At 41.0% G+C, this 24,382-nt stretch overlaps 1 protein-coding gene across 1 annotated transcript in view; it reads right to left on the minus strand.

Moving 5' to 3' along the window:
* The window catches only part of wnk1b (WNK lysine deficient protein kinase 1b), an 88,070-nt gene that overhangs the window by 23,900 nt on the left and 39,788 nt on the right, over positions 1 to 24,382 (minus strand). Inside the window, exons 3-14 of the mRNA XM_080051164.1 lie at positions 22,678 to 22,850; positions 18,390 to 18,610; positions 17,199 to 17,356; positions 12,797 to 12,885; positions 11,798 to 11,937; positions 11,547 to 11,626; positions 11,146 to 11,395; positions 10,999 to 11,058; positions 9,865 to 10,058; positions 7,691 to 8,002; positions 4,311 to 5,780; positions 600 to 686 (exon numbers count right to left, since the gene is read on the minus strand). Of these exons, the coding sequence (XP_079907290.1) occupies positions 600 to 686; positions 4,311 to 5,780; positions 7,691 to 8,002; positions 9,865 to 10,058; positions 10,999 to 11,058; positions 11,146 to 11,395; positions 11,547 to 11,626; positions 11,798 to 11,937; positions 12,797 to 12,885; positions 17,199 to 17,356; positions 18,390 to 18,610; positions 22,678 to 22,850 (3,234 nt within the window). The remainder of the gene's footprint in view (positions 1 to 599; positions 687 to 4,310; positions 5,781 to 7,690; positions 8,003 to 9,864; positions 10,059 to 10,998; positions 11,059 to 11,145; positions 11,396 to 11,546; positions 11,627 to 11,797; positions 11,938 to 12,796; positions 12,886 to 17,198; positions 17,357 to 18,389; positions 18,611 to 22,677; positions 22,851 to 24,382) is intronic.

Here is a 24,382-nt window from a genome sequence, read left to right on the forward strand (position 1 = left end):
AAAAAAAGTAATTTGGAGATTGCCAGCTGGGAAAATCAAATGTATCTAATAAAGTAAAAAATTATCCCCTTTTATAGATAATTTCCGGGGTGGTTGGTAACCAATATAACAACAACCCCTAGAAAAAATCGTGAAATTAACCATGTGATATGCAAAATGAGTTCGTAAAAATGTTTATTTTTATAAAATGTAAAATAAATGTCATGGCTTCAAATCTGACTCTTATGTAGACACCGCAAGTGTTTATGGTTGAATGGTTGTTATGGAGGTTCATACAAGAACTTTATACATTCCAATTATTTCTGAAACAAACACTTGATCTCTGATTAACATCCAATTTCATGCTCAATCACATCAGTTTAGGACTGAAACCAGTTCACAGCAGTTGAGCTGAGGGTAAAAACACAATCTTTTCAGAGGACTGTTACTACAGGCAAAGTGCCAGCTCTTTGAAGTTGTTGCCTTAGCTTCAAGGTTAGCACTGCCAAAGGGAAAGCCGGCCTATAAGTTATTGCTATTTATAAGCACAATGAAAAGGCAGAGTTATTTCTTAAACTATATTGAGTGACTTCCATTCTTAGGTTTGTCAAGTGTCTTACCTGTTGGGAGATTCCTTGAGGAGGTGGCTGGGTGGTAGCAGGGACCAGTGGGGCTCCTGGAGCAGGCTGAGGGGTGGGAGTCTGAATCTGTTGCAGATTTATAGAAAAGACAGACAGAAAGACAGATGGACAGAGAGGAAGAGATGCCATGTTGCAGGATATAAAAAAAGGATGGAGAGGAATGAGAAGTCAAGAGAATGACAACAAGGAGAGAGAAAAACAATATATAAAATCAGAACATGTTGGCAGCTTATGGACCAGAAACTGTACATGGGTGCAAACACAAGGTAAGTCTACTGTTCTTCAGTGATATTTATTTTAATTTTAAACCTAGATTTGCTTCTTGTGTATGCATCCATGCCCATATATGCACATGGATCGACATATATATGCACACCAATAACTACAGTATGCATACACTGTGTGCACAATTATTAGGCAAGTGAGTATTTTGGCCATATCATAATTTTTATGCATATTTCCCAACTTCAAGCTGTATAAACCTAAGTGCTTATTGGATTTAAGCATACCAGGTGATGTGTATTTGTGTAATGAGTTAAGGTGTGGCCTAAGGAGATCTACACTCTATATCAAGGTATGCATAATTATTAGGCAGTTTCTCTTTCTCAGGCAAAATGGGCCAAAAAAGAGATTTAACGGACTCTGAAAAGTCAAACATTGTAACAAGTATTTCAGAGGGATGCAGCACTCTTGAAATTGCTAAGATATTGGGGCGTGACCACATAACCATCAAACGTTTTGTTGCAAATAGCCAACAAGGTCACAAGAAACGTATTGAGAAAAAAAGACGCGAATTAACTGCCAAAGATTTTGAGAAGAATCCAACGTTTTGGGTTCCAACTGGTATGGGCTGGTATTATTAAAGATGAGCTAGTTGGACCATTTCGGGTTGAAGATGGCCTCAAAATCAACTCCCACACCTACTGCCAGTTTCTAGACGATACTTTCTTCAAGCAGTGGTACAAGAAAAAGTCTGCATCTTTCAAGAAGACCATGATTTTTATGCAGGACAATGCTCCATCACATGCATCAAAGTACTCAATTGCATGGCTAGCCAGTAAAGGCCTTAAGGATGAAAAAATAATGACATGACCCCCTTCCTCACCTGACTTAAACCCTATTGAGAACCTGTGGGCCCTGCTTAAACGGGATATTTACAGTGAAGGAAATCAGTACACCTCTCGGAACAGTGTCTGGGAGGCTGTGGTTGCTGCTGCACAAAAAGTTGATCGTCAACAGATCAAGAAACTGACAGACTCCATGAATGGAAGGCTTGTGACAGTTATTGAAAAGAAGGGTGGCTATATTGGTCACTGATTTTATTTTTTTGACATGTCGGATATTTTTATTTGTACATTTTGAGTTGTTTTATTATTCTCACTTTAACAGATGAAAATAAACAAGAGAGATGGGAACATTTTAGTTTTTTTATTTAGTTGCATAATAATTCTGCATACTAATAGTTGCCTAATAATAGCAAAACATATATATATTCTTGTAAGAAAGACAAAACCTCACTTTTACTTTCGTAAACATTAAGGTTTAGGTTCATTAACATTTTGGATTGACCAAGAGCACTGTAGTTGTTCAATAATAAAATGAATCCTCAAAAATACAACTTGCCTAATAATTGTGCACACAGTGTATGCACAGCTTGTATTGAAGCGTGTACACAGTACTGGGGTTAGGCAGGGGTGTAAGTACAGGGTTTATTTTACATGCAGGTCAGATCCTAAGTGATTGGTAGTAATAATAAGTCCACAAAGCACAAAATAAAAAGCTGGAATGCTGACACAAAACACCAAAATGAATTATTCAACTTAAATTTGTAGAATTTAAGCAACTTACCGCCGTTTTCGCAAGCAAGACTAAGGTATCATATTTGGTTTGCAAGGCATGAGTATGGCCTTAAAGAAAGGCTTTAAGAAAAGCCTGATAGGTTTGAAATGATGATTTGATTTGTTTTCAATGGAGGTTCCTTCATAGTTTCAAGCCAAACAAGGTTGTATCTTTCCTTCCTGAACCCTATGAAATAATCTTAAATACGGCGGTACAATAGCAAAATAGACAATTGTGATGGTTGTATTGGCTGAACCCTTAGAAGGCTGTTTGCAACTTTCTACTTGTCATGAAGCCCAACCCTCACAAAGTGTGGTGGGAGCTTGAACAAGTAATGTTACACCAGACGCACTGCAACCTACCTTGTTCTTTCTAACATCACAGGCAGTCACGGAAACAAAATAAAGAATTTCACAGCACAGATATCTGATAAATAAAATTCATAAAAAAGATAGAAAAACAGAGGAAATGAAAGATAACAAAGATTGAAGAAATGAGAAGAAAGTGAGATCGGTAGTGGTTCAAAGTAAACAATGAAGTAAAGAAAAAAAGGTGACACTGGTAATATCAGCATTCTAAGGGTTTAATGAATTTCGACTGAGACCTTTGAACCTTGTATAGGACGTTGATTAACAGTCTGGGCAGAAAATGACAAAACAAATATGCGGGAATAAAGAACTGACTTGAAGCCAATATCTTTAGCAATTACAACACAAAACAACAAAGAGAATCATAAATGTACAAATTAAATGTCAATCTGCATGGTTACATTGCTGGGTTTGTCTAAGCCCCCTTGGTTTTGTTGTATGTTTCTGTGCGTTTGTCCATACAAATCAACAAAGTCTCACAGCTTTATCATAATTCAATGATTTTCTTAGATTGATAACAAACGATAAAATGTGCAGGTGTCTAAAATGTAACTAGACTGTGTATATTATATAGTGTTTACCATTTTCACTGCTCACCATTCAAGGTAGTCAATGCTGTAGGACCGAATGGACTTTGGATTTGTACGAGTTATCCAAGTATACCGTGCAAACAGTATACCCCCACAAACACACATTTCTCATATACATTCATATATGAACATACAGACAAAATTTTACTTACTGATAATGACAGAAATAAAAAAATAAATCAAATACACAACATTAATACAGAAAGGGGTGGGGGGGTTTAGACTGTTTGCTTATAAAGCTTTTACTCCAGAGTTTGTCTCAAAGACAACCTTCAGAAAAGTTGCTCTTAAGATCACTATAACTTGGGTGAAGACCCCCATCTATAAATCATTATAGTGACTTTGCTTAAAGTTATGCTTTTGACCAACACTTTTCTACAAATTCTTCTCCTCTAAGCATAAATTGTAAGGAAATTATTAATGTAACTCATTTTGAAGGCAGACCGTGAGACTCTCTCTGTAGTGTTCATATGACCGGAGGGGATTGGAATCCCAACCGAAGACTACAGCACATGATGACATGGTAGCATCAGCTGGGGGTCTTAGGGTCGATAGGGCAAAAAAACAGGGATCGGTATAAAAGACCTCTGGGTCAACTACTAATATATATAAGTTAATTTTTCATGGAAAGATTCACCTTTCGTGATGGATTACAAAATGGTCTACTACTTATCCACTTGAAAGTTTCTAGAACTTTTCTTAGGTTATGGTTATATACTGTATATCAAATTCTCCATGATATGTTGACTACTTGCAGTCAAACATAAAAGATCATAGAATTCCATAATGTAGAATTTACTATACATCAACAGCTGTTTTTTGATTTTTGCTAAACAATTTACAAGTAAGTGACCCAGGGGTCTAGGGGTGTTTGGAAGGTCTGAACTCAGTACCAGTAGAGTAGGGTTAGTGGCCTGCATGGCCAGCAATGACTCATGGTACGTCATATCGGGTTGGGATGGTACCACCCCGCCATGCCGGGCCCAGGCGGTCTGGATCATGGACTCCATCTGAGCTGAGGACACTCCCCCATGCTGGAGCTCAGAGGACGGAGTGGGTGGCAGAAAGCTCTGCATGGAGGGCGGATGTCCCTGGGGATCTACAGTAAACACTCCTCCAGATGAATCGTAGAGCAAAGCGGAGGACGAGTGAGGGATGTACTGAGCAGCCGAGGAGTCAAACGGAGGGAGGAGAGGAGGGGGTGGGGGTGACTGGAATTCCCCGGCGTCAGAAGACGGCAAAGAGTCACTGAAAGGATCTGGGCTTTGGTCTTTAGTGGTTAAACCTTGGTGGTGGTGGTGGAGAAGAAGACTTCCCGGAGGTATGGGGAGCTCGGGACTGACGTAGGCGTACAGCTCTTCAGTAACCGGCTGGAGCCGGCTGTATGTCCCTGAACCACCTGATCCGGTTCCTCCAGTGTTGTCATCTAGCGGGAGGTCCATGGAGCTCCTTCGTGCCCGGTAAAGTCTGGAGGCCAGGAGGTTTGGGTCTCCGGCCGCAGCAGCAGCAGCGGCCGCAGCCATATGGAACTCAAACACACTTCCAGCGGGTGGTTGGCCTTCAGACATTACTGGAGGTGCAGAAATACAGTAAGGGGAAGGGGACGAATGTTGCGGTTGAGGATAGCATGCGTCAGATGATGATGAAGAAACTGAGCCACCAGCGGACGCACTCATAGGTGGCAATGGTGAAGGAACCGGGCTGTGTGCACTCATTCTTTGCATGATGTGTTGATGCAAGAACCCTGGTTGAGGTGGAGGGACGGGTTCATAACCCAAGCTAGCAGCTGCTGCGGCTGCTGCTGCTTGCCTCTGCTGATGGAAACTCAAGTGGCCGAGCTGGTGTGCAGTCATTGGGTATCCGGCGTATGCCATGGCTTCGTAATGGTCCAATAAGGCGGCTTGATTCAGACTTAATCTCCTCACTGCTTCCTCATGCTCTGCTCTCATGTCTTTATAGCCGTACATACTCGGGTCGGACTGTCCCGGTAGATGTAGCGGCTCCCCGACGCCAAGTCTTTGAGCGGCTGCTGCAAAACCGGGATTAACCATGAAATAAGAGGGGGTGTCACCACCCTCCATCCCAGAAAAGGGATGCAGGCTGCTCCCGTAGCGAGGGTAGGCAGGCTGGAAGTGGCGGGTATGTGCCTCCAGAATGGACGTGCTCTTGCGCCTCTGGGTGTTGTAAGCCTTAGGAGGCCCGGTGGGGGGAGGCGAGAAGGAAATGGGGCGCTCGGGGATGGATGGAAAGAATACTGTAGTAGGGTCTGGGAGAGATGGGAGAGTTGGGAGGGGGATGTTCCCTCCTGCTCCTGCTCCTCCTGTTCCTGTTCCTCCAGTATACAGGTGAGGCATTGAATGCTGCTGCGACAATGAGATATAATGGATTTAAGAATGAGAGAAAGAACCACAGCAAAGGCCCATATGAAATGGAGATTTTTTTTTTAAGGAGCATAATTAAGAAGATACCAAGAAAAAAAGGGACATATATTCTCTATCCAACTTGAAACAAATTAATGTGGTTAAGATAGGACAGAATATGTCAAAAGGTTGTAAAAAGGAGTGATGAGTGGTAGTGCACAGGTAATGGATAGGATACAAAGCTTCAGACAGACAAAGTGAAGGACTCATACAGCACAAAGACAAGCAGACAACCTGAAGACAATAGTGCAAGAGTGGGAGACGCGGTAAGAGGTAGAAACGGAGCTGGGCAGTAAATACAAAGAGAGGAAATGCCAAGTGCTGGAGGCTAAGCTCAATAATATCCCAAATGCATCTGCACACAGGAAAACTATGCTCTTCTTTCTAATCAAAGAGCTTCTTCCCTGAGCAATTATAATATTTTAATAGAGTATTTGTAACATGCAACGTGTGAGGTAGATTAAAATGTACGCAATCAATTCAAAGTTGTGGGTTTCGGTCACTTTGACCTTGTATACAGATAATGTGCAAATTATGTTTTTTACAAGCTAATAAAACTGTTTAGGGGGGAGATGACTGATTCATGATGTAATGTTTTTTTAAATGTATTTTTTAACTATCTCGATGAGTTTGGTTGTTGTTGTTTTCAGCTGTAATGTAAAAACGCTGAGAAAAGGGAACCCTGTTTGGGTCCTTTGGGACTTGACCTATGGGGTCAAAGCTTCAACCATGGGCAACGACCTTGATCGCCATCTCTCCCTGACCTCAATTTATGTCATCTCTCTATGGTTGTCTGTCTAATAAAAGCATACCATGTCCCAAAAACATCTTAAATTTGAAGGCCAAAGTAGCTTCTGCAACTACCCACTTCAGTCATTTTCTGTTTTCCTAATGGCAGATGCTCAGGATATTACGACATCTGCATCGTAGCGCAAAGTTATAGCTCAAGCGGGTCAATCTGTTTTTAATAAGAACACATGTTGATCTAACAGAGGGAGAAAGAGAGAGAGAGACCTACATAGAGGTGGATGGGTAAAATGAAGGACTCCCAGTGGTGTCTGAAAGCAAGCTAAAGTCTGAAAGCAAACTAAGTCTGAGGTCACACTAATCTACTTTCTCTCAATAAATCTGGGCCACATAAAAGGCCCCTTATATTAATTATATAGATACAGCATGTTTCCAATGACTTAATATTGTACTATTAGATTTCATGCCACACAATTATGCCTTATGCCAATTTATAACTGAGGAGGTCAGATACTGTAAACAAGTGTGCATCACATCACACACTAATTATTCATTTGCAAATTAATCAAATTTCTAGTTCCATGTGGTTGTTTGCGCAGTTCTTGTTCTCGCATTTGTTGGCTCTAGATAGTTGTACAAAAACAAATTGTTGCTTCTTGCTTCGGAATGAGAAACACAGAATGTTTCATTAACAAATCTTTTGATTCACTGTCATCTAGCCGTACAGCCCAAATGACTGGATTTAGAACACCGACTTTGTCACATGTTTTTATATAAAATAAATGAAACAGGGCACTATTTTACAAATATGTGGTCTAAGAGAAAGATGCGACTATATATTAAATTTGTTTATCTAGTGCCGGATGTTTGTCCTGCAATTTTTCTATTGTATTAAATCGGTGTCTTGGAATCCCGTGTGGGATGGGCCACTTGGGTTAACACAAACATAAACTCTTCACTCATTTATTTAATACAAAAAAAAAAGTTTTGTCTACTTTCAGACACCAGTGTGGCCCACATCCCTCCTCTTCCACTCTCTCCCTCTTTCCTCTCTGGTTCACCCCCCAGCACTGTGGGCCTCTTGGCTTTGAGATTGTGAACCTTACAGGGGTGGAGAAGAGGGCAGGCAGGCTGGCCCTCCGCTGCCTGGCCTTGGGCACAGAGGAGGCAGAGTGGAGGGGTAGGACCGTCTCCAGGGCCTTGGAGAGGCGCCCGGCGAACGTGTCCCTCTGGGCTGGGAGAGGCATGCAGGGGGAGGTGGTGGTGGTGGAGGCGTGGGAAGAGGACAGGTCTGGAGGAGGGGTGGAGGGCGGCTTTGGACGAGCAGCCAGGGGCGAAGGAGTGTGATGGGAGAAGGAGTAGGACGAGGGGGGGACGCAAACAGACATGCTACGACTTCGACGACGGCGCAACGCAGGCTGTGTGTGTGGCCAGGGAGGGGTGATGGAAGAGGGTGGGACCAACATGAAAAAAACAAAAACACACACACACAGAAATTAAAAGGCAGATTTTTTTTTTTACATAAACACAGATAAAGATTGGTAAAATTTTAAAAACGAAACCACAGGAAACACGTATAAGAGCTCAAGAGGATAAAGTGAAGAATCCACAAAATCAATCATTCAATGAAAAAAGTTACCAAATAAAAAGTGATACTCATTAGTGTAGGTCACTGTATTACAAAAAGAAAAATTAGAACATAAGAAATAAACGTACTACTTGAACAAATGATCGTGAGACAAATGAAAAACAGACAAAACAGAACGACCACCAAAGAAACTGAAAAGTAAAGTCCATTTAAAACAAAATAAAAAACAAATAAACCTAATAATAATAATAATACTTTAGAAGAGATAATGATTGCTGTACGGATTAAATCAAGATAATCAAAGCAGCTTTGTAAAACAATTTATCAGTCTGTCAGTAAGTCTAGACAGAGTTAGCTGGCTCCATGAATTGTAGAGGAGATACGCCTTTTAGAGAAATGTTATGATACCTCAAAGACAGATTCAGGAATAGCCCCAAACCATTATTCCATTATACAATTGATCAGACTACAATTGCATGAGCACCAGATGGAAAAGACGAGTATGGAAAATTAAACAAAACATGCTCGCCCTTCCAATAGTTAATACTTTAAAGGTGCCGTCAAACAAAGAGCATGCATGGCTCATTTAATGCTGTAAGGCTGCTAAAAGATCCACTCATATTGAAATAATTGTCAAAATAGCAAGTATGCTCCTCAAATACTTCCTGATTGAGTGAAGGAAGCCAAATAAAAATCCAGGGTCATAAGACACAAAAGTAACATACTTAACACAATTTTCTAAAAGAATAAAACATTAATTTGTTCTTAATTCCCCCTAGACAAACATGTGGTAAACAAACATAACAAAATATCACCTTTAAGTGTATCTCTCACATATGCATTATTAAAAAAAACCTGATCTTGCATATTTTAATTCTCCATCTTCACTTATGGACAAAAAAGTTTTCTAAGAGCAACATTATAAACATTCAGAAATAGTTTTAAAACTATATTTCAATTAGCATACCACAGACACATATCACTGCTCTGGCACCTTATCCAAATAATAAACAGGATAAAAGATTAGCAAAGGTTCAATATTCTATCAATAGTAAATATAACATATCTTCATGTGCATATTCTTCCCCACTAGTTCTGCAACCCTTCCTGGAAATGATGCGTCTGCATGAGCAAAGTAAAATACATACGGCATAGAGACTGTAACAAAAGGAAGAGAAACTAAATAAACAACTAGATGCATAGATGAGGGAGCATTCTTTCAGAACGAGGAGGATGAATGGAAGGAGCAAGAAAGAGGAGACTGGCTGATAAAATGTCAGCACTGACAGAAAGAGAGTGAGTGACTTATTGACTTTTCAGATGAAGTATAACAGAACATAAATGATAAGAGGTTGGCAATCTGGACTTCTAACCGACTGAGACTAGGCTAGACTACTTAGCTGACTGACAAAAAGAATCCATATCAGATTGTGTTAAAAAATGATTTACATACTTAATTTTTTTACAAAATATCTTCCGACTAACTTATTGTGCCGCGTTTGGCAAATGTGTTGCTTTCTTTCATTCTACCTAACTTCAATTCCAATGCAAATTCCCGGCCGACAAACAATCACCGCAAACTTAATTCGCCACTCCAAAACACAGCGCAGTCGCTCACTCCAAACCAACTCCTCAAACGACTCCTACGCATGCATTATTATGTCTCCAATTTCTGATGACGTATGCACTCACCATTTGCTGCGGTGGCTGGGCGTAACCTGGATGCTGCTGCTGCTGCTGCTGTGGGGTAGCAGAGGGGTTGGAAGGGTATGGGGTTTGGGGCTGGGAAGAGGGGGGGCAGCTGTAAGACATGGCCAGCTGACCCAGGTGGGGCGAGTCGGAGGAGAAAACCGAGGAACCCTGGCCGCTGTCCAAACCTCCTTCAGCTGAGAGAGAAACCGAGACAGAGAGATGTTTTGAGATATCTCTACTTATGCTACTACATCTGCAGTCTATATCATAAATTCCACCTTAACATAATGACTTGATCAGAAACTTCCATTCAACTTATTATTTACATGGGCGTTGTTTTTGCATGACATTTTTTAAGTTACTTCTTCAGCTATTTAAAAGCTGAAAATAAATGGGGAGGCAACATAGGGAAGCACGAGTTGTTTACAAAAGGGCACGGCCACTTCTGAACGACTTCAGTGGCACACAATGACAGGAAGGAAGAATTAATAGTCAGTTCCAGTGTGTTTTCTAGTTGACAAAAGGACAGGAGTTAACGACAACAATGGCTGCCCCTGTTTTACAGGAAAACATTGACAATACGATCCTGGAATCACCCGCTCAGCTCCAGATGATGATGATGATGATGGGTGTTAGCCCTGCAAATGTTTCTTTAGATGTATGCAGTGATGTGTCACATGCTTTTATAGAACAGAGATGGATGTGCTGGAACAAAGCTGCAACCATTGTGCCTCTTGTGTAAACTTAAAATCATACATTACAGTTGATTAAAGGTGCATTTCAGTTTTTTACAATGCCACCCATGACAATTAATAATAAACTAAAAATAGCATTCTTTGCACTGATGGTGTCATTTGCTTTTACATGTAATGTATGATCATCAGAGTAAAAATCAGCCTGTTAATAAATATTTAAAAGTTCCTCGTAGCACCTTTAATATGTGCATAGAATCCAATGGAAATCATTTAAGATCTATTTATAATTTGCATAATGAGTTCCTTCATGGTGAAAAAATAAATAAAAAATTATTTGAGAAAAACAAATAAAGACAAAAATACTAGCTGTGCAGGCTGTGATCATGCTTTGCGCTTCAATGTCGACAGTATGCATCTACTATTTTACAGTTTCTCTTACATGTGTGTAAGATGCCGGCCTGCTGATAGTGATGCTGCTGTTGCTCCACTTCCGTCTCCTCTGCCTGCAGGTATACACAAACAAGATGAGGTCAAACTAATAAGGAAAAATTCACATTTTCCTTATCAACTAAAAAAAACGGTCGACGCCAACAAACCTGTGTGTGTGACTGTTTCAGTGTATCTTGTTGTAGCTGTTGTTGTTGTTGCTGCTGCTGCTGCTGTTGTTGTAATTGCTGTTGTATTTGCTGCTGCTGTTCATTCTCCAGTCTTCTCTTCTCTTGTTCCTCTCTCACATGCTTCCTCTGCTCTCGCTTCCTACAGATCAGCGACACGCGGTCCTTGATAGCCTTGGCCATGGTCTTATGGTCGCCCTCGGCAACGTAGCCAGACTCAACCTAGGGTGATGGTAGGTCAAAGTCAAATGAAATGATACTTTTTTTTTACAAACAGGCCTGTCTATTTTATTTTATTATCCATAACTCCCATTAACTTGTCCCACCATCTGTCCATTCCTTGTGTTCAGTTCCTCCATTGCGTTGTACGTACCATTTCCTGGGCCACATCTTCAGGGGCGTCCTTGTTCAGGTCAAAGGAGAACTCGATGGCTTCGTTGTCTTTGTATTTTCCTGTGGAGAAAGTGACACATGGCAGGTGAGGCAGCTGGCTTTCTATAGTCAAATCCATGATGTAAATATAATGTCAATGAATAAAGTGCTGTTGATCTGGTTAAAAGTGTGTGTCCTTGGGTATTGTACAGTGAGTTGTGACATGACTGAAAAAAAGAACTAATTTCTTGCCTTTGAGCTTCTTGACGTCTTCTATCCTGAGCCAGAGTTTGATGAAGATCATTTCCCCGTCATCCTCTTCTGCCAGTTCAACCCTGACCCCTGTGTCCTCCTGGAAGAACGCATGGTTCAACAGGATCTTTATAGCATACCTAGAGGAACAAGGGGTCAAAGAAAAAATATGTTAAGAGACGATTTACTTCTTTGAGTTTGTACAAGACCAGCAATGCCATGTAAGTTGACCTGAACACGAAAGACTAAGAGGAAGGGCGTTGTATTACATTTAATATCATGTTATTGTGTATTTATTTTGTGTAATCTCGGTTACATTGAAAATGGGGGCTTGCTTGCCCTCAATTCTACATCTATGATCTACAGTAAATAAAGGTTGATTGATGATTGATTGATTGATTGATTGCTTTATGTTTTAGGAATCACAACATGTTGACAACATTTTTTCAAAGGACAGCTTCCCTCATACATTTCACAGTGTGTTATTAAGTTAGTTGGCTGGGACTTTGTGTAAAAGAACATTAGTAATCCTACAAATAAAACTGTATTTTCCAATTATCAAGTGTTCCTGAATGCCCATAAAGGAATCAGATGATTATTCTTTACCAGGAGACCAAGGAAATTGGCACAATAAGGAAAGGGAAGATGTGGAGAAAAAGAATGAGTGCAAGAGAGGGAGAAAGTCTGGCTTTAGCCAAGTTTCTAAAGCAGTGGACAAGAGGGTATGGTGAAGGTTTTGGCGCAACTACAGCATGGGCAGAGAGACAGAGAGAGAGAGAGAGAGAGAGAACAGAGGAGTTCTTATTTCTGACCAAGAAGCTGTGAATCAGAACAGGATTAGGTGAGGTCACAGAGAAGATGTGTCTTTGTGTAAAAAGTTTTGCCATCAAACAATACTGGTGAAGGAAGGAATGGTATTGGGTTCCAGAGTCCCTATAACCAGCAACCAAAGATATCGCTACATATAAATAACTCCGGATTTGTTTGTGTGTGTCTCACCTCTCATCCTTGTTTGTTCTGATGCAGCCATCTATAATTTCCTTCACCTCTGGAATGGCTACCTTGTCAAAACTGCCAGGCTTCACCCCCTGTACACAAACACAAAGAAGAGCAGTGAGGACAAGGGACCTTTTAAAATGAGAGTGAGCACGCACCCATGCGCGCACACACACACACACACACACACACACACACACACACACACACACACACACACACACTCCCCGAATGTCTTAATACCAAACCACTATTACCGTATTTTGTTCTAGAGAATCTATGTTTACTTGATGTGTTTGTTTTGCCACTAAATGAAATGCAAATTTTTAATTATTTAGAATAAACGGATAAACAAGCAGCACAACAGCACAGATAAAACAACAATGCTCATTATAATAATAGTCTGAAATATGAAACTAATTGGAAAATTGAAAAACGCTAAATTCCCATAATAAACTTTATGATTGAACAAATGCCAATTAAATTATAGAGAACTAAAACAAAAAATTCTAATAGAGCCGTGATAAAGTTTCATGAAGGTTAAACTTTTGACCTACATATGAACCCATACATCCTCTGAGGAATAGAATGACAAAGCACAATGCAATGCAGGGTTATAGTGCCCGATAATGCTAGAGAAGAAAAACAAGGCACTAACAAGTAACTAAGAACAAGGAACCTCTGGAGGCCTATCAACTTTTTAGGTGCATGATTCAGAAGCTGGACACTGAACAGTAGTTGAGCAACACAGTTTGCCAGAAGGCCTGTTTAGTTCAACAGTGTTACTGGAGGGAACAAAACAGAGACTGAGGCAGAGGAAAATAACAAGGGAGCTGAAGCTAAAACCTGAATAATAAAAAAACATTATGTCATACAGCATAATGAGACAGTGTGGCAGTATGAGAACAAACTTTCTGCTCAAATCTTGAGGTCTATTCAATGTCAATTCTCCTGGCTGTGTAGAGCTCGCCTTTAAAATGCAGTTATTAAACAAACTTATAAAAGTCTGGTGAATGAATCAACAATATTACTTTACAATCATCAACAACAAAATGCAAAAGATATTCGTTTTCTAAAATCAGAAATAATGAAATCAAGTACATATGCACAAAATCACTCAGTTGGAAGCAATACAAAGTTTATAAAAAGCAGAAAGGACATAAGAGAGTAAAGGTTTAAGGCTAGGCAAATAACGGTTAAGTATCTTACCTATTAAGTACTGAGACAAGTATACTAGATGCCTGTTTGACCACCAGATGTCTTGGGAATAGTTATAGCTAACTGACAGACAGATTTATCAAATGTTTATCTCCAGCAAATGACCACCTCCTTCAGCCCTGACTTCCCTTCCTCCTGTCTTTCTTTTCCACTCTTGGCTAGTTTGGCTCTCATGCTGCCCACCAGCTCACCATTACATAACAACCCTCGCATGCACACACACACACACACACACACACACAGGAATTCCAGGGTCAAACTAAGTTAGGACTGATGGGGGAAATAATTGTATTAAGTCCGATTGATGTACGTAGGATGAAGGTATTCTGTGTTGACCTGCACAGGGACTGCAGATGGAAATGAGCAAACTGCTATAATCTGGTACAATATATCTTTTCTCTGTGAGATTAATGTTACTTTGTACATGGTCCCTGACAAATAAACTAAAAGGGGAGAGAGAGAGAGAAAGATTTTGGTTAAACGAGTCTGATTGGATGTTCGGAATGTTCCAGTGGTAGAAGGAACATGTTAGGGATGTTAACAATATTGAATGGCATGGTGTTATAGGATGAGCCATCAAGTATAAAGTATCCCTACAACAAATCTACAAAAAAAAAAAATGTGTTCCGGAAATGTGTATTTAAATTCACATTAATGATTTTTTTGCTAAAGTAAACCCCATCAGGGGTTAACTGAGGTTTCTAACTTTGTGAGGAGAGAAAGACGGAGAGAGATGGAGGGTGGAAAAGCTGCACGGATGGATTAGGCAGTGAAAAGAACGGAAGCAGGTGACTAGGGCACCCTGGGGCTGTCACAAGGTTGTTTGTGTGTGTGTGTGCGTGTGTGTGTGTGTGTGTGTGTGTGTGTGTGTGTGTGTGTGTGTGTGTGTGTGTGTGTGTGTGTGTGTGTGTGTGTGTGTGTGTGTGTGTGTGTGTGTGTGTGTGTGTGTGTGTGCGTGCGACAACTGAATTTAATTTACATTTATTCCCGATTTAATTACGTGATTTGAAAAGCATAATGGCCTCATGCTTTTAGATTGAGTTTTACATTAAGTCACTACTCAGAAAGTGCCTGACAGACATATGTATTTTTAAATATAATGTCTGGGTTGATACTGTACATTAAAACTTCTTCAAATAAATTGAGATATTCAAAGACAAAAGCAGACACAAGACTGACAGACAGTGACAGGGGCGGGGAGGCAATCTTAATGCAAATCCATTCAACTTGAATTTGCCGGTCGGATAGAATGGATGGCCGCTGAAAGGATTTGGTCGATTCCATTGCTGAATTGAACATTTAAATGGAAAGTGATTGTGCATTAAAGCAAGTAAGAGTAACCACAAGTCTTAAATAATTTAAGAGGATATTCTGAAAAAGAAAACATTTGTCAAAACCAATCTTAATTGCTCTCGCAGGCTTTGTCAGACTATTGTTACCTAAAATACTGTCAGTGAAATGGAAAAGTTTAATTTGTGGTATGCTCATTAAAAAGGAAAAATGTCCACTGCTGCCAGTGTGCGTCTAAAGTTACCATCAAATGTTAATGTCAGACTTCACCACCATGTAACAGAAGTACTTGTTTGAGCTGATGGGGGACGTTGCACTCCTCCATAAGCTATAAACACTGCTGCATTTCAGTGGTATTACCCGCCTAATCTTTAGGGATGATGGTGGCGATCGTCCCTTAGTTTGAAATAAATGTTTTTGCAAATACTAGAATCAAACAATTCCATTAGTGCCCACATATATTTTGTGCGGAGTTTGCGGCATCAAAATGATGTTATGATTCCAATAAAGCTGCTTTAAAGAGAAAAAAATGTGATAAGATAAATCTTTGCAGAGAGAATACAGCGATAATGGAAGGACGAGAGGAGGACAGATGGAGAGAACAACTAGAGGAGAAATAGAGATTTCTAGTAAATTCCTCTGGCTCATTAACCGTCACTGTCAGCCTCCACAAAGCTGAACTCAGCCCTTTGGAAAGAGGCAGACAGCACTCCTCTATGTGTGTGTGTGTGTGTGTGTGTGTGTGTGTGCGTACGTGCGTGTGTGTGTGTGTGTGTGTGTGTGTGTGTGTGTTGGGGTTATGATCTCAGTAGCACTCAACTTAAAAGGAGCCCCTGATTGCATCTGTTGTCCTCTCTGTCTGTGTTTTGGTCTATGCTTCTCTTGCCAATGTTGGGAATTAAGGGGAATTTCAGTCCAAGTGGTTGATGCAAGTGTTTTTTTTTTTTTGTTTTTTTTAAGATAGTTTTTTGGTATTTTTATGCTTTATTGATAGTGTAGAGACAGAGTTGAAATGGGGCAGAGAGGGGAGTGACATGCAGAACGACCGCGGGCTGGAATCGAAACCGGGTCCGCTGCTGGCCGAGGCCCATGGGGGGGACGCCCTACTAACTGAGCTAAGGGCGCCCCCGATGCAAGTGTTTTTGAATGAAGATTCACATTGATTCAGGGCAACCCTTTAGAACATAAAAAACGCCAAGAATGATGAAACTAAACAGACATTATCAAGTGAGTCGATGGAATTTTTTTTTTTTTTCCCTCATTTCAAGAAAATTAGAAAACTTTGTCATACTGAAGAAATTGGATTTAATATAAATATTTATTTTTTTATATTTCAACAAATGTGTATTATTTCTCTGCACTTTTCACTGATATGCTTGGTGTACAGTATCAGTGTGACCTCCCAATTTAATAAGGTAAAATTTGTCGTGATAATGACATGTCTTGTTTTTTATTGCTTTCTAGTGGTGGATAAGAAACGCAGGCAAAGAAAATGTCTTCTCATAGTGCTACTGTTTCTTTTGTTTTTTAGCTTTTGCGATGGAGAGAAAGAGAGAGAGAGAAAGAGAAAGAGAGAGGGGTGGGAAGGGGAGGGAGGGAGAATAAGCGAGACGGACTAATCAGGGCAAAAACACAGTCATATGACTGGATCTCCTGCAGCTCATGCCATACTTATTAATACAGTCAGTAAACAAGCATGAGGGGAGTGGCAGAGAGAGAGAGAGAGAGAGAGAGAGAGCCGGATGGAGATTAGAGACAAAATAGACAAACAAGGCGGTTAGCTTCAACAAAGGAATGTCACAACTTCATGTCTGTCACCACCGTTCACAGCTGAATTTGCTCCACTCTTCCCTACCACAGCTGCCACCACACACTGTACAGGAAAAGGCAGACTTACACTGGTAACCCTCCTGTAGATCTGGGCTGCGTTTTGACATTCAGAGTAGGGATACTCTGAGGTGGCCATCTCCAACATACACATCCCAAAGGCATAGACGTCCACCAATTCATCATACTTCTCCTCGTACATCTCCGGAGCCATAAACTCCGGGGTCCCTTAAGAAAAGAGAGAGAAAGATATGAGCTTGTGCAGGGAATTTAGGCTTCTCGGGAATCCATTTGTATTCTTCAAGGCAGTGTTACTTTCTCAGTCATTTAGGAAGCAGGAAAATGGTTTGGGCGAGAGGAGGACCTAAATCTGAAAAATAAATCCCCAAACACAGCTGGATGTTTTAAATTACATTTACTGGTACCGCAATATAGTCTGGCTGTGTGTGCGCGTGCGTGCCAGCTTCTGCAAGTATCGAAATACTTGAGGTCTGCCTAATTACTATAAAGCAGCTGTGATTTTTACAAAGCATACCATTCTCGCCTCAAGGGCATGAGAATATGTGTATTCATGCGTGCATGTGCGCGCGCGTGTGTGTATGTGTGTGTGTTTGTGAAAATATGCGTGAAGACCAGAATAACTGCGGTAACAATAAAACTACTGAGCGGCAGCCAAGTTATTGTAAGGAGCACATGAGACACTTTTAACTCAACTTGGGTTTATAAGTGTGCATTGCATGCTGGGTGTATGAGGCTGTTTGAGTGAGTGAGTGAGTGAGTGAGTGAGTGAGTGAGTGAGTGAGTGAGTGAGTGAGTGAGTGAGTGAGTGAGTGAGTGAGTGAGTGAGTGAGTGAGTGAGTGAGTGAGTGAGTGAGCGTAGCCATCAAATCCCGGGACAGCTTCATCATAGCTTAGTAACAAACAGTGCAGTGCATTTCACTCCTGCGCTGTGCTTTTACGACCAGACATTGTAGAATAAGTCAAACGAATCCAATGGCGTGTGCAGTACAGAATGTGACAGTGCTCATTGTCTTTGCTTATACAAGACAGCGAGCGTTGACGTGTGTATATAAAGCTGTTGGTGTATTGTCAAACTTGTATAAATCATGTCAGTTGTTTCACTACCCCCCACCCCCTTCACATTTTAATCTGATGTACAATTTTATGTTTGACAGCAGACAGGTATGTGGGTATGCGAGAGATAATGAATGTGTGTCGCCAACGGGGCTTCTTTTCAACATGTTACTTTTTTTCCCTTTACCTATGACACTCTTGGCGAAGGAGGCCCTCTTGAGCGTGGCTAAACCCAGGTCTCCTATCTTCACTGAGCCTGTGGGGCCCGTGATAAAGATGTTGTCACACTTCAGGTCCCTGTGGATGATGGGAGGGGTTCTGGTGTGCAGGAAGTGGAGGCCTTTGAGGATCTGTCGGCACCACGAACGCAGCACCTTGATTTTCATCACCTTGAAACGCTTCAGGTAGCTGTGGGGACAAAACAAAAAACATCATATGAGAACATACCGTTCGACTAAAGCCAGGTTAAGTGTACAGGAGCATAGAGAGAGCAACATGTTCCACACCTTAAACAGCCTTTTCAATAGCCATGTATCCTGTTCAAGTGGCCTTTGTCTGATATAAGCGTTTCTTCTTTGAAAGTCAACCCGTGAAAGAGCGCCGGCTTTAAAAAAAAAGGCACACAAAAACTAAGCTGCCCTACTATGCATCTCATATGTAGCACTAGTGTATTGTTGAGGTTGAGGGTCACCCAGTTGACACTTTGAACTGTTTAGAATTGTAATCCACAGTAATATTATTGCAGGACAATGTAAACTATCCATGGGGGGAATTAGTTATCTCAAAGCAAGGCAATGAGAGGTGGATGGATGATTGCCAGATACAAGCTAGGGAAACCTGAATAGTGCTTCAATTAAAGATGAAAGCTTACACAACCAAAGTGGATCACTGTCAGATATCTGCAGCTTAAAGAGAGACCTCATCAAATACTCACATACGCATGGATGTGCACACTGCACACACAAATAAAAGACAGGCAGTCACTGACAGATTAGGATCTGCACAGTTAAAGACAGTCCCATTTTTAGCAACTTTTAATGAAACTATTTTTACCACGCTAATGCACATCATGAGAGACTGTTTAGTGTGGTGTCTTTAACTACCCAGTCTGATAAGAGCATTATAGCATACTCGGTGGACACCATTTAAAAGGCTGCCTAACCACCCAGGTCATGAGGAGGATTAAAGAGTAGATCAACTGTTCCACGACTCATCATCTCCTTCTGCCTGGAATGTGCACATTTCACTGTATTGCATCGCAGCACAAACAATACCTTTAGTTTGAAAAGGTTTTTTGTCATTTGTTAAAGCACTCAAAATGCCACTCAAAATGATGTCGTCCTTGATCTATTTATTGCAATGTAATTCAATGTCCAGGGTTTAAATTTAGCTCAAAATTAATCCTCCGTTGTCCTAATTAATAACTGGCAGCTGACTAAACAGCACGGTGACCCTGCAAAGAATGCTGTTGTCTTTCCTGTCTACCTGCGAGGAACCCAGTCCAGACAGCCAACCTGGTGATGATATAATAAAGTACTGTACTTTACTTGAGTAACCTGTGAACGACGACTCAAAATCACAGAAGTTCTTTCCATAGCAAGTGGTGCTTGAAACCAAAATCCCATTGAAAGTGTATAGTACTATGATCATCACACTAGCAACCAAGGATCATTTTAATCAAACTCTTTGTTTGCTCTACAAATTGCCAGAAACCAACTAAAAAAGAGCCATTGTAATTTCCTAAAGGCAAAGTTCAAGGATTCCAATTTGCTTGTTTTGTCTGGCTAAAGACCAAAAAACAAGCAAACACAAAACATGAAGAGATTTCATTTATTACCACACAAGCCAAAGAAGAGCAGCAAGTGAGAAACTGACTGGACTATCTGTTAGGATACTGCTATAGCATACCTTGTTTGACCATATTCTTTTGTTTGTTTCTTGAAAGTATACAGTGGAACATCAAACCTAACTTGGTGATGAGTCCTCTCACTTATAAAAGCTCTTCCTCACATCCACCCGCATTCTACTTCCAAGTTACGTCTTGAGAAACAGCCCCCCCTCTCTCTATCTGTACCTTCCTTCCCTATACCTACCCTCCCTTCCTCCCCCTTCGCCTGTCTCCTTTGCTTTCTTTCGCTCCGTTTCTGAAGTCAGAACAGTGTTGACAGAGAAGTTAAAGCCTGTGGCATGCCATGTCAGAGTGACAGCGCACAAAGCATTTTCTCAGACAAGACAAAACACACAGAACCTACATACGTACATAGATACATCTTTGTTCTCTTGACAAATATATACAGAATGTACAGTATGTGAACACTCGCACACACACACAGATAAGGGGCCTCCAATACTCTGAACCCAGGCTGGTCAGTATTTCCATCCACACCATCCCTCCTTTGCTATCAGGCCTCCCTCTCATCATCTCTCCCTCTCTTTTTTTCCACCACTTCAGTGAACAACAGTCCCCTCTCCTTTCTGAGTCTCCGTCTGGATCACAGCCAAATCCCGGTGCAGCCTTGATCCTGTTCATATATGTACATGCACTTCAGAAATACATAAGAACATGCATGTGAGACCAATTTATTTTCTAAACATGTAACGTAGATTAGAAAAAAAGTCTATTGTTTGATTAGTCACTGACAGAAAATAAATAATTCTATTTATATTAAGAAAAAGTGCCAGTAACTGAGGACAAGCAAGAACACACACACACACACCCTCGACCGACCGAGGAGCAAGACAGATTGACAGGCGGGCAGTAATCCATGGCAGTAATCTCAATAATAATATTTTCAATAAAGCAAGTCATATGAAGACAGTGTAATTTTCATACTAGTGGTCCAGTGCATGCGTACCATGCTTAATGTTAACATTTTGCATCCTAATGAGTATCTTAATATAAACCTTTTACTCATTTATATTCCCTGCCTTCCTTCTTTTTTTTCCCAACTTACTTTGGGTTGTGAAAAAAGCTCAGGAAGGGGTAGTCTCTTTCAGTCCAGTGGAGGGCGCTACTGTCCTTGGTAGTGCTGTGCAGTTTGATAAATACTCTCACTCTGTGGTCACAGGTGGTGTATTGGTTTGACAGACACTCCGTCTAGAGCTTCCTTTAAACGGCCTTTCTAGGAATGTATTTTTTTCTCTTGATCTGATCATTTGTGCCTCATTATCCGACTGCCTTACTATCAGCCTCATCAGAATCAGTCTACTTTGCCGTTTGTCACGCTGTCAGTCTGGTCCACCTACCCCACCCCCACCCCTCCCCTCCCTCCCTAACCTGCCTGGTTTGGTCTCTCTCTCTCTCTCTCTCTCTCTCTCTCTGTCTGTCTCTCCGTCCGGAATGAGAGGAATCTGCAGCAGAAGCAGCAGCTGGCAGGTGGGCCCGTGTCCCACGATGCACTGCTGCGCCACGCGCCACACGCACCGCATTGGGCCTTTTTATATTGTGTCGTTGGAGAGGGGGGCTCAACAATCATGTTCGCATTCACGGACACACATCTAAAATCTATACAGACACTGGTATGCGGTCATGCCATGGACAATGGCAGCCACAGAATGATGCATCATTTCCCCACTGTGAATTTCGGGGAAGGGATGTTGAATTTGTGGGGGGCGATGGACAGATGAAAGAGAAAAAAATGTACCCCTGTTTTTTTTTCAACTAATTTGATGCTGAAATCGGATAAGAAGAACTTATTTTGGAAAATGCCGCTAGACAGGCGGTCAATCGGTCACATACATACTGTACATGACACACAAACAGTCACACACACACACAAACAAACACAGTCACACAAACAATTTACATGTAACGAGTCGGATACACTGGCCGACCCACTTACAGCTGCACTCATCACTGAAATCCAGCTGGGATGTGAGCTGCTTACGACAATACATTGGAGAGGCCATTTGAACCGTTGAAAGTAGAGGAAAACTGCCTATTCGTATTGAAAGCAATGACGATGACAGTGTGAGTTTTTACATATCAACTGGAGAAAGAACTGAGGTGAGTCATTATGATTGATGGAGACGGTGCTCTTCAGAAGCAGAATGGGAAAAGAGAGGCAGTTAAGAGTTTCTATGCGAGTGCTTTCGTCCATGTGTGTGTGTGTGTGTGTGTGTGTGTGTGTGTGTGTGTGTGTGTGTGTGTGTGTGTGTGTGTATGCCCTGCAAATGTTTTTACAGGGGCATGATGAATCATTAACAGTACGAAGATAGAAAAATGACTGTTTGTTTTGCAATAACTCAAGCTTTAACAGCTTTTCTCTTGAATCAACTGCCATCTTTTATGTGTTTGTTTAGTTGCCGCACCTGATCCATGTGTCAAAATGAGGTGGAACAACTGAAGTAGTGCTGGAGATAGAAGCTACAGAAAAAGACGCTTCCTCTTTTTGGATAGATTCTTACAATCGTCTCCCCCCTAAAGGTCACTTAATAAACATCTAGGAAACTGTATCTGGTCTCTATGTACTCACGTCTTCAGCGTTCCAGATGTCATGAGCTCAGTGACCAGCACGATGCATTTCTTTCCTTTGCACGGGCCCTCCCAGGAGTCATAGAAGCGCACGATGTTAGGATGCTGCAGGCCCTTCAGCATGCCCGCCTCCTCTTTGAAGCGCTGACGCTCAGACTTGGACAGCTTTCGATCCTGAATAAAACCGGGACGGAAGAAGATGTGAAAAATGTGTCATACAAGCGTACAACAACAAAAAAACACAAAAGAAAGATTATCCATTTTGGAATCGAAAGGGAGGAAGCATTTACCCAAAAACAAAAAAAACTGTTCTATTATTAGCACAACTCTAGTATGGCGAGAGTGTGATTATAATGAAATTGCACGGGAAGTTATCAACGGGAAAGGAAAGCTAGGACAAACACTAGTTATGTAGAGGAAAAGAGAGGACAGGAGAAATAATAAATGCGTATAAAACTAAACACACAAACAGCTCTGGTTTGACGATCTAAACACTGATGCAGCACCTGAACATGCTACTAAAGCACAGATGCAGATGAAATATGACACCAGGTGCCATCAGAGAAATGGTTACACTTTAAAGTACAGCACTACAGATAAAAGAGTAGACTGTCCTTTCATCTTGTCCCACAGAAACCACAGACATCCAGATTAGAGTCTTTTTCTTTTATCAGTAGGCTGCAACACACTACACGCTTTGTTTCTCTGAGAGGTACTTGGTCACAAACTACTATAGAGAAGTGATTTGTAGATAAACTGCAAAATAATTATTTTTATTTTTATCATTTTATCCCCCTTAAACTTTGATACTTGTCACGTCTGAGTCCTGTTCCCACTCTGGCACAAATACAACATATCTCAAATCAATCATTTTCTATTTTTTTTTTGTCGATCAACCGGTTGATTTATTGATTAATCTGCTCCAGCTTTTATTGAATGTGTGTCACGTTATACAATGAGAGAACTAGGCAGTGATTGATTTCAAATCCTCCTACTTCTTGTATCCGTTTGGATGTTCAGTGAAGACCTTGACCGAGACAAGCTTTTATGTTAAGGGCTACATTCTTCCATCCAGTCTTTCAGAAAAGGCCTACACGCAAACACACAGAGTTTAATGGGCATTCCAGCTCTACCACTGATCCCTCAATAAACACACACGCAAAAGGCCAGAGTGGGTTTGGTCAGATCTTGTAAAGAAGTGGGTGTGTGTGTGTGTGCATGGGTGGGCATTTTGCACTTGAAACATGTGTGTGTGTACAAGGAGGCATGCGTGCAACTATGTCTATCCTGTGTGTTTAGATTTTATCATAGGTGAAAAGCTTAATGTATCAGTTTTAGAAGTGTACAGTATGTGCCCGGCCGCAGACTAAATGTGTTTACACGATGAGGCTACTGGTTTCTCCACCAGCTCTGTGTCTAACCGTAGCCGACACATTCAGCACATCACTGTCCCAAAAATAAACAAAAACCCTGAGCTGCTTGACAACGCTTTGGTAAAAAATAAATAAATAAAAGATAGGTGACAAATCAATACTCAAGGATTTAATCCCAAACATGGCTGCAACTTCCTCCATGAAATTTACATGATTACATTGTTCATGCAAAACATTAAGTATCCAAATGTGTAACCTGGAGTTATGGAGGCTGCAAAATACATATGTAAAAAAGAAGGTAAGATATGTTAAACAAAAATTAAAAGACGTTAA

The sequence above is a fragment of the Ammodytes marinus genome (genome assembly GCF_949987685.1).
Source record: "Ammodytes marinus genome assembly, chromosome: 22".
Lineage (NCBI taxonomy): Eukaryota > Metazoa > Chordata > Actinopteri > Uranoscopiformes > Ammodytidae > Ammodytes > Ammodytes marinus.